At 39.1% G+C, this 17,399-nt stretch overlaps 1 protein-coding gene across 2 annotated transcripts in view; it reads left to right on the top strand.

The window, feature by feature from the left end:
* The first annotated feature begins 863 nt into the window (after nucleotides 1-863).
* aatka (apoptosis-associated tyrosine kinase a) overlaps nucleotides 864-17,399 on the top strand; it is a 50,782-nt gene continuing 34,246 nt past the window's right edge. The window contains exon 1 of one of the 2 annotated variants that reach the window (XM_077211808.1): nucleotides 864-1,461. In XM_077211808.1, the coding sequence (XP_077067923.1) occupies nucleotides 1,380-1,461 (82 nt within the window). In that variant the 5' untranslated portion in view covers nucleotides 864-1,379. Of the gene's footprint in view, nucleotides 1,462-13,911; nucleotides 14,152-17,399 lie in introns of those variants that run through there. The other variant, XM_077211809.1, reaches the window with a different exon arrangement.

Here is a 17,399-nt window from a genome sequence, read left to right as displayed (position 1 = left end):
CTGACTGAAATGTAATGACATATACTATACTATTACCAGGGTTGCAGTAAGCACTTCATGTGCTTAGTAAGCACTTCCCCGACAGTAAGCACCCCCCCCCCCCCCCCCCCGCCCTCCCTTTCAGGTAGAAAAAGTTAGTTTTTTTCTCCCTTGGTAGAAATTGCATTTTTACAAATCAAGTTTTCCCACCAGGAATCATGTTTTTATCCCTTGGTAGAAACTGCAATGGCTTTCCAGGGCCACCTCATCGGCTATCCCGGGCCCCTTAGCCCCATAGGTCTTGGGACAAAAGGTCCACTTATCCCCCATTTTCAGCAGCCCTGGCACTTTATACCACAATATAATAAAATGATAAACAATAAAAATTTTGTTCCACCAACATGACAGAGACAGAGACAACAAGACTTGCTACCTGTATATTTTTCAACCCATCTTTATTAAACATTATGGTGGTAATACATCCTTAAAGTTATTTCCAAAACGATCTTTAAATGGTTTGCTGATATCCCAGTCTGGTATTATGTTAGCTGGTTTTAGGTCTATCTCTGTTGGTCAGGGCGGCATGGAGACCATCTTAAACCAGCTATAAGACCAACAAACCAGTTTAGTCTGGTTCAAGCTGTTTCAGCAGGGAAGACTTATGTTGTTGTGTAGTCATTTCGTCAGAAAAGCTTTTAAACTTATTATGACACATTTTGACTCGCAAACGTGTATTATTCAATAAACATGCGCTGATATAGATTTTACCGATGATGTGAAACAATATTATATATTTTAACTTCCGATAGATCAGATTTCGAACACCGACTGTTTATTTTTTCTTGACTAAATCCGTCACAGTTTTGATGTCGGCGCTCGCTCGCGCTCTCTGTCTGTCACTGCCGCTGCAGCATTCTCTACACACTCCATCATACACACACACACACACCGACATAAACTGAACAGAGCTCCAAGTACATATAATATTACACACTGCGTGTCCAAAAGGGCACAGCTGCAGGCACAGCAAAACATTTGCAGGAATGATACTGGACAGCTGCCAGACACCAAAATCTTTTGGTAGCCTGCACATGGAGAATAACCGACGCTAATAGGTGGTCTGCCCCGGGGAGCCTTCAGCAAACAGCCCGATGGACGAGGACACACCGCGCTGTTTACACTGAAACACGCTAAACGCAGAACGACAGACGAGCGAAAATGTTTCCCCGCATGTGTCTTAATCCGACGCATCTGAACTGAGGCAGAGAGAGAGAGATGACGCTGTGTTTCATGATGCATCGGAGCACCGTCATGCCTAATTTTCTTTAATGAAGCGATTTTGTCTTTATTTACTGTACATTCGCTGTGTCCTGCAGTAAATCTGAAGCCTTACGAGGAGGATGAAAGCGTGTGAATTTGTCGTGGTCATGTCCTCGGTTTTATTTAATCCCAGTTTTGCCTTCAGTTCGCATTTCGACTCAGGTGAGTGAAAACATGACACATTCTGACACACAAACGTTTATTATGCATCAAAAATGCGCTGATATAGATGCTACCAATGATGTGAACCAATATAGACTTTTTTTTATTTGTATTGAGGAATTTGCCACATACATGTTTTACCATGCTTACCATGGTAACACATAATAAACACATAATAAAGGCCTAAACATATATTTATATACTCATGATATATTTATTGTGATAATATGAAATTGCTTCATATTTTTGTTCTTCCTTCAAGTAATACTTTTGAGCTGGTTTCTAATTAATAATATCATTTTGATGCAGAATAAATCTATTACAACATAATGCATTTATAAAAAGACAACCTGCGCGTGCACATGCATGCATTCTGCACTACAGTGTGTTTTGCACATTTGCAGTCGGACAGAGCTGACTTAGCATTCGTCTGCCAGAACTGTTGTGTTCCTCTTCTTGTGTGTCCTGTGTTCCCAAGGCAGTTCCGTTGCATAACGTCTGTGTTTGACATATCTGAGCACTGCTGTTTACTTCCTCGAGAAGTCAGCAGCCTGTGGTGTCTCAGACACTGTGAGGGTTTGTGGCTGAAGGCCGATCTGTGACACTGAGATTCACGTGCACCCCTCCAAACCCCCCTCCCCCACACATACTTTTTGTGATGTCTGCTTCAATGTAATGAGGAATCAAGCAGCTTAAAGCTCGCTCTGCATGCATGCCCGGTGAGAGAGACCCAGCCGAGCAGAACGCAATGGGGCGACTTCGCTGAATGTCTGCAGTTGGATCACACCGTTCATTACATGCTACGTATACAGTGGGTGTGCTGAGCCTGAGACCATAGAAAAAGCAGAGCGGTGTGAATTAGGGTGACATAGGTGAGGAGAGAGGTAGGTAGTGCCATAAACGAAGCCAAAAGTGTCCCTGGCCCAAGTGACGTGCAGCATACTAATGAATCTGGGGTGCAGAGGGGAGTCAGCTTGCTTCTATATCGCTCTTGGTTTTTACTGTCTGCGATATGCACTTTGCATGCAGATCAGCGTTTGAATGGCTCTCTGATTGGGATGCTGTAACAAACTATTATGCAACATTGTAATTAGATTGGGCGATATGAGGGGCACGGGCGGACACTCCCAATCACTGCCGAGGAATTAAAAGTCTTAAGATGCCTTGACCGGCACACAGTCCTGTGCTTGATTCAATTGCACTTTTGCATTCCTGCTTTCCGAGGGAACTTCCACTAACCATAGCAGAATTTCCTGAATCTCTCTTGAGTGTTTAATGAAAGTAAATCAGAAATAACTGAGGATATGAGTTTCCATATATGATGTTTTATTAACAAAGTTCGGTTGAAGCACGTTCAGATAATAAACCAATTATCATGGGAGGAACTCATCCAGTCAACTCAATTAGCATCAGGAGGTATATATACAGCAGATTTACTTTTGGGCCAAATTCCGAGCTCGGAGCCCTGCCCTCGGACAGCACGCCAAATACGCATATCCTTTACTCTATTTAATTATATATAAGTGTGAGCTCGTCAATTGATTTACAACAGGTTTGAGATGATAGCAGTGCAGGAAGGCCATTGGCCAAAGCCTGGAATACACTTCACCAATTTTGGCCAGATTTTGCCCCCGATTTACAGTCTGGACGAGATGACATCAGTTGCTGAAAGTCAGAGCCAGTCTGCAGATTTGAGTTGACAGATTTCACAGAAGATCCTATTCATGCTTGGCACGGACCATCGCTGATTTCAGACTATGATTCCATCCTGTTGGAGGATTTAAAACATGTTCAATGTTTTGAGCCCATTTTAAAACACATTCCCCCGGTTCCACAGACAAGGCTTAAACTAGTTACAGACTAAAATGCAAGTTTGAGATGTTTTAACTGAAAGCATCTTGCACTGACAAATCTTAAAATATGTCAGTGCCATTGTTTTGTCTCAAGATGCACCAGTAATGTTTCTTTCTAAGGCACGTTTATAAAAAGCTATTTAAATGCCCTATTTGAACGAAGGCTTAATCTAAGCCCTATCTATGAAACCAGGCCTTATTGTTTTAATTTGTTAAGCAACGATGCATATGTTTCTGCGTGAGTTTGTAGAGATCAGAATGACTTTATGGAATGGTATCCACAGCTGTGTTTGATGCCCTATTTTTCTGTGTTATCTTTTACAAAATTGTCAAGTGTATGATGCCTAGCATTTTAAAATCTGCTCAGATTTTGAAAGTCGTGTAGTATATTCCAGCCTTAAGGCTGTAAAGATTCCCTTTTTGCTTTATGAGGACATATTTAGGGTGACTGTAGGCTGGCTGGGTGATGTACATGCTTTAACAGGCTGGAGTCAGCAGCAATCTGTTACTCTGACTGGCCAAGTAATGGGATTGAGAATCAATGTTTCAGTGGCAGTGGATGGTGTGGCTTGCGATGTGACAGGAGACCAATCAGTCTCCTACTCTCAGGATCTTGGACATATGCAAGGACATGAGAAAGTCATCCGGATTATAATGGTACAGGGCAGTTTGCTTCATCACATTACAGAAGTTTGATTGTCAAGTGCTTGTTTTTAAGGTTAGGACTGTGTTAGTCTAATGTATGGGGTTGGGAGACGGATAAGAACTGGTTCAATCCTTTAAAAAATATCATACCATGTCAGAGCCATAGCTGTGTTGGAAAGTGTTATGCCATACGGTGCGGTTGCACTCTGGACAACCCGATATATATATAAATCAGTACACAATGAAAATTAAAATTATTGTTCTTTGCAGTACAGCATATATTTCTACTGCGCTCCTTGGTGCAGTCCAATTTACAAAAGAATGAACTGGTTGGAGCGATTGTTCTCCGAACCTTACATCATTACCTTTCACCATTACCGTATTAAAGCTTGTGAGACTTAGACACACGCAACCGTCCAAAAGTTTGGAGTCAGTATGTTTTTTTTAAAAGAAATTTAGATTTTTATTCAGAAAGGATGCATTAATTTGACAGTAAAGATGCATATAACATTACAAATATTTCAAATATATCATGGTTTCCACGAAAATATGAAGTTTTTCAACATTGATAATAATATAAAATGTTTCTTGACCATCAAATAATCATATTAGACTGATTTCTGAAGGATCATGTGACACTGAAGACTGGAGTAATGATGCTGAAAATTCAACTAACATTATAGTTACATTACATACATTTCATTACATACATAAATTACATTTTAAAATATAATCAAATAGAAAACAGTTCTTTTAAATATTTCTCAATATTGCAGTTTTTACTGTATTTTTGATCAAATAAATGTAGCCTTGGTGAACTTAAGCGACTTTAAAAAAACAATAAAAAAAGTCTTACTGAGCCCAAACTTTTGAATGGTAGTGCAAAATCAGTTTAATTACAGGTTATTCATATTAGAATTAGTTAAAGATAGTCACAACTGCGTTTGTTGAAATAAATTGTGTTTATCTAACAAAAAACAACAAAATAACTTTAACATGGAACCAGAATTGTTATGTGGAATCTGAACCAGAGTCTTTACATTCCTCTCACAGTTCCATACCTATGTTTAGGGTTTATGGAAGGAACCACATCAAAGCATTCGAAGTTGGTCTGTTAGGGCAAGATTTGTAGCCATGATGCATTCTGATGGTTATTTACCATGCTGGGTTCTCAAAGCCAGGCTCTATTCAAGCGTCCTATAAAGCCACATGCAGGGTGGATGTGGTTGGCCTGGAACTGTCTGTGAACCGGGCTTTACTGCTCCACGTTCACAACAACAGAATCCTCAGTCGCTGTTAGAGGACCGTTGCTCAATACTTCAAAGCCTGCCTGTGGTTGTGGCTGTTTACTCCAGTTGTCTGTAAGTTTATGAGGATTTAGTTTTATCCCAGACTCTCTCGGATTCAAATTTCTCAGATTTTTCTGTTTTAGATGACAAACAAATAAAGACCTGGCTATAAGCGGTTGTGTAGGGAAAATGTAACTTATGTGAAGTACAAGATGAAGGTCGTGAGACAGAAATATGTAGTATGTGATAAATAGTAGTAACTTAAGAATCAAAATAAATGTAGGCAGTTTGTGGTAAATCTAGTGTAATCAAATACTGACTTATGGGCATTAATGTGCAGTCAATGACTTAAACCGTGGCTCATTCAATGAGAATTTTTTTTTTTTTAAGATGGATGCTGGAAATAAATGCTGCCGATTTCTTCTATATGTTCTGATGAAATTTAGGTTTGAGTGTTCTCTGCTATAACACGCCACTTTTGTCTACGGATCGATACTGTGTTAATCGACCTATTAATGGTGTGAGTTTACATCTCCTGTTGTTTTGTTAAAGAAATACAAGCGCAGGTCTTCACTAACATGGCGACAGAAGGTGTTTGGATTGTGCACCTGTGCACAGAATCAGCACCACGGACAGGGTCATGTCTAAATGCAAGATTTATATTGACAAATGTGGTGAATTGCTAAAGAGTCAAAGGAATCCCAAAGCTAGATTTCAGGCCTCTTCACAACCATAAATAAAATCAATAGATTTACAACCAGTAACTGAAGTAAATAAGCTATTTCCTTCCACACTTTTACAAATCTTAAAGGGTTAGTTCACCCAAAAATAAAACTAAATTATCCCACTATTTACTCACCCTCAAGCCATATATGACTTTCTTCTTTCAGCCAAACACAATCAGAGTTATATAAAAAATATCCTGGCTCTTCCAAACTTTATAAGGTCCCACTTTATATTAAGTGGCTTTAAGTATTATGTGCTTACATTGAAAAATAAGTACAATGTACTTATTGTGTTGATGTTGTATTGTAAAACACTTGTGCTGCTGTTGAGGTGTGATACGGGTAAGGTTAGGGTCTGGTGTGGTGGTATGGGTCGGTTTAAGGGTGGGTTAAGATGTAAGGGAAGGGTCAACAGTGTAATTACAAATGTAATTACATACATTAACTAGCTAATTACATGCAGGTATTTTTAAGATATAAGTACAATGTAAAAACATGTATGTACACAATAAGTGCATTGTATCTAATTATTAGTTTCAATGTAAGTACATAGTACTTAAAGCCACTTAATATAAAGTTTTTTTGGCTGAAAGAAGAAAGTCATATACACCTAGGATGGTTTTAGGAGATTAACGACACAAAATAATCTAAATAACTATATAAATGCTATGCTAACTATATGCTAATATATATCTATCCGTTTTCAATACTCGTAATTCCAACTCCTGACTCGCTACGGTTAGTAGTTTTGACGGAACCAGATGCTTTTATACCAGGGGCTGCCAAGGGCGTGGTGAGCTCGCACCAAGAGCGTGACTGAGTGACGTCACAGAGTACCCTACGTCAGAGAGTACCCCTACTTCAGGAGCTTTCCGTTTAACCTGAAGAGGGCAGCACTCAGACGTTTTTACACCATATATTTGAAAAGTAAAACACTTTATACCCAAATGTCAAAAAATGTACTCGAATCAAAGAACAGCATTTATGAAGCTCCATTCTTACAGATCATTAAATACAAAAAGTTGTTTTAGTGTTTAGTTACTCTTCAAGTTTTAATTTTACTATTAATGATCAAATAAAATAATTTAAAATAAAATAAAAATACTTATTTTGTTTTCCATTCATAACTTTGATGTTACAGTTTTATTGGATATTTAATTGAGCATGCTAATTTACTTTATATCACATTTGTCATCTAATACTCAATTAAATTAATCTTTAAAATCACATTTAAATGTAATATTTAGCATATCTAAATAAATATACATCAAAATACAAATGTTGTGATGCTGAAATCCACCAAAAGCAATTCAAATGGTTGATTTTAGTTTTAGTTGTAATCTGTGGGAACCCTTTTTACTGTAGAACAGTGTACTATAGAATTTAAATATCAGATATTAATCAGGCAGAGTTAAGTTTCTTAAGACTAGACAGGCATGATATATTTCATATAATTAATTTAACCTTGTCTGTCTGTATAAGGCTTTTTTTTTTTTTACATATTGCTGTGTCTTGTTTACCAAACACACACTTATAGTGGAATTCACTCGACTGCCTCTGACAGATGAGTTCATGCAGAATTGAATGCAGCACCTCTTCCTGACCTCGTCTGGTTGAGTGCTGCTTGCCATGTGAGGCGGTCTGGAAAAAGACTGCAGTGTGTTGATGTCTTTGAGAGAATGTGGGAAGAGTCAGAACAAGACCAAATGAAACACCTACAGAACGATCAGGTACACTGTAGGTGTAAAATTTAATAACAGTCGAGGGAAGTAAAGGAAAACTTGTTGAAGTACTTTGGAAGAAACATAATCAGTCTTTCAGTACACACTACAAAACACTCGTCAACCTTTCAAGTTTCTCCACAAGTCAATTATTTTCTTTTAGTATGCACACTTTTTAAAGTCACCATGAAATCAAAAAGGACAATTCTTGTTTTTGTTTTTTCCCCAGTATTTCTTATAAATGATTTATCCATGCACATATTTTTTTTTTTTAATTATGTGCCCTCATGATCATTAGCAGATTAACTTCCCCTCCCTCTTTCAGTGACATCTCTTCTCTGATGATGTTTACTGGTGTGAGGGCGGGATCAACCCTGTCACTCACATGAGAATGACCAATAGCAAACCACAACCATCCAATCAATTCCCCACGGACAAAATCAAGTCCCGCCCTACATTTTTTCTTGTTCGAGAAGCGGTTTCACTCAGATATACACCACAATAGGGAAGAAAAGACTATCACAACTTCTGTTTAATGCTGACTTTAAAACCCATTGGAGGTAAAGACTAAACTATAGATACATTTCTTAGAAGTTTAACCAGTTATCATGTACGTACGATGAGCAACAGCCAATGATACTGCAAAGGAGCACAAGTGGGAAGTGGGAGCCAAAAAAATCTGAGAGTTAATAAGCAGCACGTAGGTATTACGGTTGTTTTTGTGCTAAGTTTGTATGTTTTGTATGCACCAATCTTCGTAGAGTAAAATGCACACCAACATGGCAACAGTGTTGTTATTGTTAACTAAAATTAAAACTATTAAAAATAATTTTGGTAATTGAAATTAAGCTAAAATAAAATAAAATATCAATATTAAATGAAAAAAAGTTTGAGTAGAATGACTAAATCTAAAACGGAAAATAAAATAAATGTAAGCTTATTAGAAATATTAAAAAAGAATACAAATGACTAATGCACATAATACAATTACTTAAACTTAACTTTAAATGAAAACTGAAGATATAAAAATGACAGCTAATTCAAAATATTAATAGATACTAAATAATATTAAAATTTTAGAGTCTTTAAATGTGCTTCATAGTGCACTGAGCATATGTGCATGTTGTTGTGCAAGAGAAAAGAACACTCATTAGTCAAAATTAGGAAATACACAGGAAAGCGTGAACAGGCAGCTGCATGAGCGAGATCTTGAGGCCATGCGGGAGGAAGAGACATTATGTTCTTATTGAATGTTAGATAGCCATATCTGTGGCAAGGATTTCCCTGTACGGCTTCCAGAAGAAAATTATTAGTGTGTATTTCGTCATTTGTGATGGCATTTGTCATAAGCATATTTCTCAGCGTGTGTGTGTGTGTGTGTGTGTGGTTTTGTGTTAGTTGTATAAATGTGAGTTTCGGGAGGCGGGGGCTGCGGTGTCTTTAGATGTTTCTTATCTGTGTCACACATTGTTCCTGGGAAGGAATGGTTGCAAAAAAAAAAAACATTGCCTGACTCCTTCCTGAATATATGTCTTGACACACACACACACACACACACACACACACACACACACACACACACACACACACACACACACACACACACACACACACACACACACACACACACACACACACACACACACACACACACACACACGCACACACACACACACACACACACACACACACACACACACACACACACACACACACACACTAAACAGCACTGCAGAGATACCCTGCACTAAAAATAAATGACTTTGAGTAATTAATTATAAATTATCCAAGGATGAATACAACCCAACATACCTGGGGATCTGGTCAAATTGTCTGTTCCTAAACCTAGGGCCTCATGTATAAAATGTTGAGTAAGAAACAGTCCTACATTTAATCTTACTTTCCTTTTCCAAATGTGCACACAAGAAGTTACGCATAAAAAACGTGTTTATACTTCTCTTCCAGATGTGAAATTTATAAATCGCAAAGGATCTTGAAATTGTGTGCAGCTGATTGGTTTCCGACTTGTAAACTACGCATAATTGATGTCATTAGCTTATAAAAGAGCAGCAGTCAACGTCCAAATGCTTTACCTGAAAACGGCGAATGGCAAGAATTGCTTAGATTTCCAAACACCTGCAGTTCTCTGACTCTCTGCCACAAATACTTTGGCATGGATTTTAACATACGCACACACCTCTAAGATCAAACCTGTGCCGTGTTTTATAAATGAGGCCTCAAGTGAGTTGGAACAAATGAATCATAGATTTGCTTCCGACGCAAAGTCAGTTTCGAACGGTAAGCAAAATAATAATTCTGCCTGCCTATTACCAAATTCTAAGGCAGCATTGCATGTATCATTCATGGAGAAGGCAAAAGTTGACGAAAATGTTAAATATTATTAATTAAATTAATTAAAATAATATTTTTGTTCTATGCAGTTCATGCTCATTAGTGTATTCCCGAACACTGTGTATATGCCAAAACAGTACACTCATATTACTTTGAATGAGAGAAAGTCCAACATGCAATATGTTGGAGTAAGTACCACCTTATAAGTAAAAGAGCCAACTGGTAAAGTCATTGAATCACTGCAGCTGCTGTTAGAAGCATTAAAACAATCAGTGTCTAAAATACATGCTTGCGGACTGCACATGCACATTGGCTAGTCCAGGCTCAAATATAAGCTTTTTAAATGCTAATTAAATGTAAAAAACATTTAATGTTCATGTCATGGTTCATGTCATGTTCAAGACTTTGCTGCTGGTTTGAAATAATATGTTATTTCAAACAGGCAGCTTTTGAGATTTCAATGTTTTAGTAGAAAGAAGCTGGTCTTGCATTTCCGAAATATGTAGCTGAGCTGAAGGCGATTCAAATATGGCCGCCAAGTGAACTGACTTTCCTTGAAAGGGACTTTTCTTGAAAGAAAGTAATTTCTTCATGTTTTATAGTCACATTTAGCAGATGGCTGATAATATAGTTCACATTCTGCATGCTGTTTGTATGATGTCACAGGTTCCAATTCCATTTATGATGTCACAGGTTCCAAGACAGCAGCCGATGTAGACGCTAGACAGCAAAGAAGCTCACTAGATTTTGGAACAGATTTGGAACTAATTGTGTCTTTGCCTTTTATATATCATTCAGTGAATGTTTGTCTCATTTCCAACTAGTAGATGTAAGCAGCTCCAGAAATAAAGCTTCTGAGACGGGACATTAATGATTGCTCGCACCCCATCAGCCATCAAGCCATGCTGATTACTGTGGTTAGGAAAACCATTGGTTGCCTCTGTGCCGAACTAGTGGTTCGGTGTTTTATATGCCATGAATGAAGCCGCTCCAACCTCCTTCAACCTCATTCAACCTTCACAAAGAAACTTTCCTTCCCTGTATCACCACGTGGTTCAATGTCTTCGTTCTCTCAGCCGCCTCAACACCTAATAGCAATTCGGCAATATGGTTTTCTCTCTCTCTCTCTCTCTCTCTCTCTCTCTCTCTCTCTCTCGCTGGGTTTTGTCATCTCACTCACTCAGTTGTTGACAGAAGGCAGATGTCAGCATCAATTCTACTTGAGGGCAGTGAACAGACCACAGCACTTTCCCACTGATTCAGCATTGACTGTTTAATGTAAAGAATGTTTTTGTGTGTGTGTATTTCTGAATAGGCGATGATAAGGCCCTCTTGCAATCTGTATACTTTTTCATATATTCTGTGCAAATATGGTAAAACGTGTTTAATTGATACTACACTAATGGTAACTGAATGCATTACCGACACTGCATAATACAAATAGCACTACTCAAGGAGACGCATCTTACAATTGATTCCGATAGAGATTGCCGCTAGCATGCTAGCACACACAAAAATATGTTCAAATTAAGTTTATGGATAGTTTTTTTCAGATTAGAATATAATAAAATTTATTCTGAATCAAACTCTTGCTTTGCCTGCACTGTTTTTTTTAAAGATATACGACAATATTAAAATTCTGGCCGATACCATTAGCCGATAACTATTCTACTGGTAAGGCTGAAACTGATAAATGGACAATGTTTAAATTCTATGCTGTTGTAATAAATAAATAATAACTCATTCTACTAAATTTACGTTCTGATAGCGTCCCGCCTGTCCACTGATTTTAAATGGTGATAAAATCGTAAAAAAAAGAAGAAAAAATCATATTCTAAAGATTACATTTAAGTGTTATTAAATTATTAGTGTTTTTAAAGATTAACTTGAATGAGTTTTAGATGATGTCAACGGGGAAAAATAGAAGAAATAAGCATGAACAATTGAATATCCATCTACAGCTAAATGTCCAATATTTCATCGAAACCATCTGTAATATCAGCCTATAATTAATATGTTACTGATATTATGCAAGAAAACATGCTATAGCATGTTGCCAAAAGGAAGTACAGTATATTAGGAGGCACAATAGTTCAATGATACAAAAATGGTACTAATTCAAAACACCATTCAAAAAGTATAATTATATACCTTTAAGGTGCTTATATGTACACTTTAGGGGTATGTAAGGCACAAAGGTGTTCCTTTTTAAGGGTACTGCCCCGGTGACAGCTTTTGCACTTTTTCTCCCAATCTTAGATTGTATGCTAACTACTTGGTTAAGCAGCTTTTGCATTGTGAGCATGGTTATGATTCCTATGTAGACAGATCACTACGTTTTATAACAGAGGCAGACTTGATGTTCCTTGAAGTCCAAGAAGGGCAAACTGGGGCAAATGTGAATCACTGCCCCCATCCCACCCCATACTAGACCTAATATTCTTCTCTAAATGTCACTTGTCCTGCTTTCCTGTTGTCTCAGAGTCTGATGCACTCTGCTCAGTGTGTAAAGGTCAATACTGTCGTGGAGCTGAACGAGTGCCTCCATTAACGTTCCAGTGCTCATTGTTCATCCTCTGATTCCTACTGATTCGGGCTGATCCACAGAAGCAGGTGGAGGTGGGTCTTGTTTTTTAAAGAGAGAGGGGGAAAATGGGCTACCCGTCCAAATGACCCCAAGAAACACTGCCTGCCCTGCTGAAAAGTCCAGCATAGACCTGCACGAATTCCATGTTGGTCCAGGCTGTTTTATGCTGTTTATGTACAAGTATGATCTTGCTGTTTTCTTGCAAATCTGAGCTGGTCCACTAACAACCAGTATCCCATGCAGTTCCCAGCACGCAAAACATCCCTTATGCTGGTGACCAGCAATGTTGGATTTTTCAGCAGGGTGTTGAATAATGTTCCCTTTCTAGTACAGTGTTGTTATTATCAGCTTAAACTGTTGAAAAATGATTTTAATAAGTGATATAGAGCAGAAATAAATTAAAATATAGAAATATTAGATTAAAATATTTTAATATTTGAAGTAAAAAAAAGAAAATTTAAGAAAAAATTTAAATGTTTCCCTGGCAATTCTGTAACTGAAATAAAAAGTTAAAGAAGTGCTAAAAGGACTAAAACTAAAACTGAAATAAAAATAAATGTAATCTAAATAGAAATAGAGAGAGAGAAAAAACACAATCTAATGAAAATTGACAAAAGCAAATAACCAATTACTAAAACCTAACAAAAGCTAATTCAAAATATTCATAAATACTATAACTACGTATATAAACAATACTGAAATAAAACTGGGTTGGAAGAATGTATCAGTGTTATTTTAGTATCTTTGAGATACTATTATAGTTTTTAATAATATTTTGAATCAGTTTTTATTTTTATATTTTCCATTTTTATTCAAATTTTGTTTTTTGTTGTTTGTATCATTTTTAATAGTTAAAAAAGGTCTATATAGTTTTTAATCATTTTATTTAAGTTTTAACTATTTAGGTAAACAAAATTGAAATATAACAAATGTTGCTTTAACTTTAATAACCCCGGAAAGCATCCCTCCCTTACAGGAGGTTTTATCGCAGTGTCGAGATTGGCACATCACCAACCCTGCAAATCTGTCGGCACCCGGTCACAGAGGTGGAAGGCATTGTGGGTCTGTGTGCTTGCGTGCTTTTAAAGTGTACAAACACGAGGGAAAGAACAGCTCAGCTGGAAACTTATGCTGTGCTGAGGCATGAGAAGGAAGAGTGCGTATACATGAGAAAAACAGCAAGAGAGAGAGAGATGGAGGCTAAAAATAGGGACATAGGTGGCCCCCCTCCCCTCTGTTCTTCCTTCCTTTTAGGCATCAGCGAGATTGGGGTCCGGCGTTGTTAAAATATGCTCTCTCGCTGTAGACAGTGTCCACTCCTACTAGAGGATGAGGCAATAACTTATTGATGCCACAACAATGTTGTGCCACTACTTCATAAAGCCCAGCTCGTGTCCTGAAGGTCTCCTGGCTGATGAGTTTTGGAATTAATGTCCATGTCTGAAGGTCTGTGGGGAGTTATATGTCTTTTGGACAACACCTGCTTCTGAATTTCAAGGACTAACGGGGTTGTTTTTGGTAGGTTTTTTTTAACATTCATTTGCAAAGAGTGAGAGTATATTAAAGAAATACAAAAGAGTTGTTTGAATAGTTGCGACAATGATGATGACATAAAGTTCAACTGTTGTACTTAAATAAATTAAGTCGTAGTAGGACATTGTGTCATAATAAGAAAAAAACACTATGCTTTCGTATGCTGTGCTGAATATTACAAAAGCACTTTTCAGTCCTGACCTTGAGGGCTCTCCTCCATCAGGTTTCTTATTCACACCGCACAAATTCACATTTACCCATTACACTCTCTACACCACTGCTTCACCAGCTAACCTCCTGTGTCATAATGTTCTGGAAAATGAACCAGTCTACTCTCCCTTCCTGTTTTGGAGGTGCTGTTTCGTTCTCTGTGAGCTAAAATAACTTGCTGCTTCATTCCTGGTTTAAATAAGTCAACTTGACTTGCTCATATCCTTCTTTTGCATCACATTTGACTCAACTTCCATGCCTAAAACCGTAAAACTTTTAATTATTTTGTCTTTCCTAGATAAAATAGTGCCTTGTAATCAGGGCTGGCGCATGCCTATAGGCGAACCATGTAACCATGGTTTAATAAAATTTCATGAAAATGAAATTTTCCTTCATACCTAGTAGTGCCACTCCTGCCCTGTCCCCACTCCACCCCACCCAACTCTGCAGTCTACATCTGTCTACATGCAATCTGTTATCCGGACATGCATATAAAAGATGACGACTTTTACTGCTGGTGATGAATAATGATTTTAAAGCTTAATACGCTCTCCTGAAAGGAAGGCTCATGTATGTGTGTGTGTGTGTGTGAGAGAAAATGGGGGAGAAGTCATGTAGCTCACCTGATTGCATGCGTAATATTTATATACACCATATATTAATAATATTTATAACCGATATGAAGAGCAAGTGACGGGATTTCAGGTGTGCGAGCACTGCTTGGTAGTGATGTTAGCCTTGACACCAAAGCCCCGAAGAGGGTGTCAAAAAATGAAGTGATTTTCAGTGAAGCTTTGTGTAACGGTCATCTGCTGGAGTGCGCTTGATAGCCACAAGAGGGCACTCCACTTCAGATTATTGTTATTCCCTCACAAATTACATTTCCCATAACTCACTGCCCGGACTCATCATCACTGATCACATTCACCTGTGTCTCATCATCTTGTTTAGCTCACCCCATGTAAGCCTGGTTTTCTCATTCACTCACTGCGAAGTTTTGTCTGTTGTTGCGCTGCATTTCTGAGCATTCTCCCTGGTATCGTTGTCTATTGTCTCTTGGTTCTCGGATTTTTGCCTGTTTCTTGGATCCTTTTTGCGAGAGTTTATGAGCATCCATCCATCCATCCCTCCATCCATCCATCCATCCATCCGTCCATCCATCCATCCATCCATCCATCCATCCATCCATCCATCCATCAATCCATCTGTCCATCCATCCATCCGTCTGTCTGTCCATCCGCCCATCCATCCATCCATCTGTCCATCCATCTGTCCATCCGTCCATCCATCGGTCCATCCATCCGTCCATCCATCTGTCCATCTGTCCATCCATCTGTCCATCCATCCATCCATCCGCCCATGCGTCCATCCATCCATCAATCCATCTGTCCGTCCATCCATCCGTCTGTCTGTCCATCCAACCGTCCATCGATCCAACCATCCATCCATCCGTCCATCCATCCATCCGTCTGTCTGTCCATCCATCTGTCCATCCGTCCATCCGTCCATCCATCGGTCCATCCATCTGTCCATCCGTCCATCCATCCATCCATCCATCCATCCATCCATCTGTCCATCCATCCGTCCATCCATCCATCCATCCATCAATCCATCTGTCCATCCATCCATCCGTCTGTCTGTCCATCCGTCCATCCATCCGTCCATCCATCTGTCCATCCATCTGTCCATCCATCTGTCTGTCTGTCCATCCGTCCATCCATCTGTCCATCCATCCATCCATCTATCCATCCATCCATCCATCCATCCATCCATCTGTCCGTCCATCCATCCGTCTGTCTGTCCATCCATCCGTCCATCGATCCAACCATCCATCCATCAATCCATCTGTCCGTCCATCCATCCGTCTGTCTGTCCATCCATCCGTCCATCGATCCAACCATCCATCCATCCGTCCATCCATCCATCCGTCTGTCTGTCCATCTGTCCATCCGTCCATCCATCTGTCCATCCGTCCATCCGTCCATCCATCCGTCCATCCATCTGTCCATCCGTCCATCCATCCATCCATCCATCCATCCATCCATCCATCCATCCATCTGTCCATCCATCCGTCCATCCATCCATCCATCCATCAATCCATCTGTCCATCCATCCATCCGTCTGTCTGTCCATCCGTCCATCCATCCGTCCATCCATCTGTCCATCCATCTGTCCATCCGTCCATCCATCCGTCCATCCATCCGTCCATCCATCCATCCATCCATCAATCCATCTGTCCATCCATCCATCCATCGGTCCATCCATCCGTCCATCCATCCGTCCATCCATCTGTCCATCCGTCCATCCATCCGTCCATCCATCCGAGAGCCTTGTACTGGTATGCCTGACCCTCGCAAGACAACCAAAGGAACTGTTGGTGTCAAGGCAAAATCGAGACATGGAAGTACGCATCCTTCAGGACTATTGCTGTAAACCAATCAGTATGGCGAACACATGTCAGAATAAATTTCTGTGTTAACATCTTGAACGGGAGCTTGTGCAGGGCCCAGTTCAAAAGTTGAAGGTCTAAGAGTGGTTGCATGTTACATTTTACAATATATTAAAGGGATAGTTCACCAAAAAATGAAAATTCTGTCAGTATTTACTCATCCTCATGTTGTTCCAACCCCTTAAGACCTTCGTTCATCTTCAGAACACGAATTAAGATATTTTTGATTAAATCTGAGAGCTGTCTCACTCCTCCATAGGCTTCTTAAGGGATTGACACTTGTTCGCAAAAAAAACAAAAATAACGACTTTATTTCAACTATTCATTTCCTTCTCTGTGGGCCTCGAGTCAGTACAGTAGTGTAACAGCGTAAGCTTCTGTTGTTTTACGTCACACGCATCACACACATGACCAGCGTCAACCAATAGTGAGCCTACGTGTGACGTAGCTCTAAGCAATCACACTACGTTAACTGACTAGAGGCCCACAGAGAAGGAAATTAATAGTTGAAATAAAGTCTGTATTTTTGTTTGTTTTTGCGAACATGAACGGAAATCTTACGGGGTTGGAACAA

Source organism: Siphateles boraxobius, unplaced genomic scaffold (assembly GCF_051911475.1).
Source record: "Siphateles boraxobius isolate OS27281-9 unplaced genomic scaffold, OSU_SipBor_1 66, whole genome shotgun sequence".
Lineage (NCBI taxonomy): Eukaryota > Metazoa > Chordata > Actinopteri > Cypriniformes > Leuciscidae > Siphateles > Siphateles boraxobius.
This window is presented reverse-complemented; position numbering and strand designations above follow the sequence as displayed.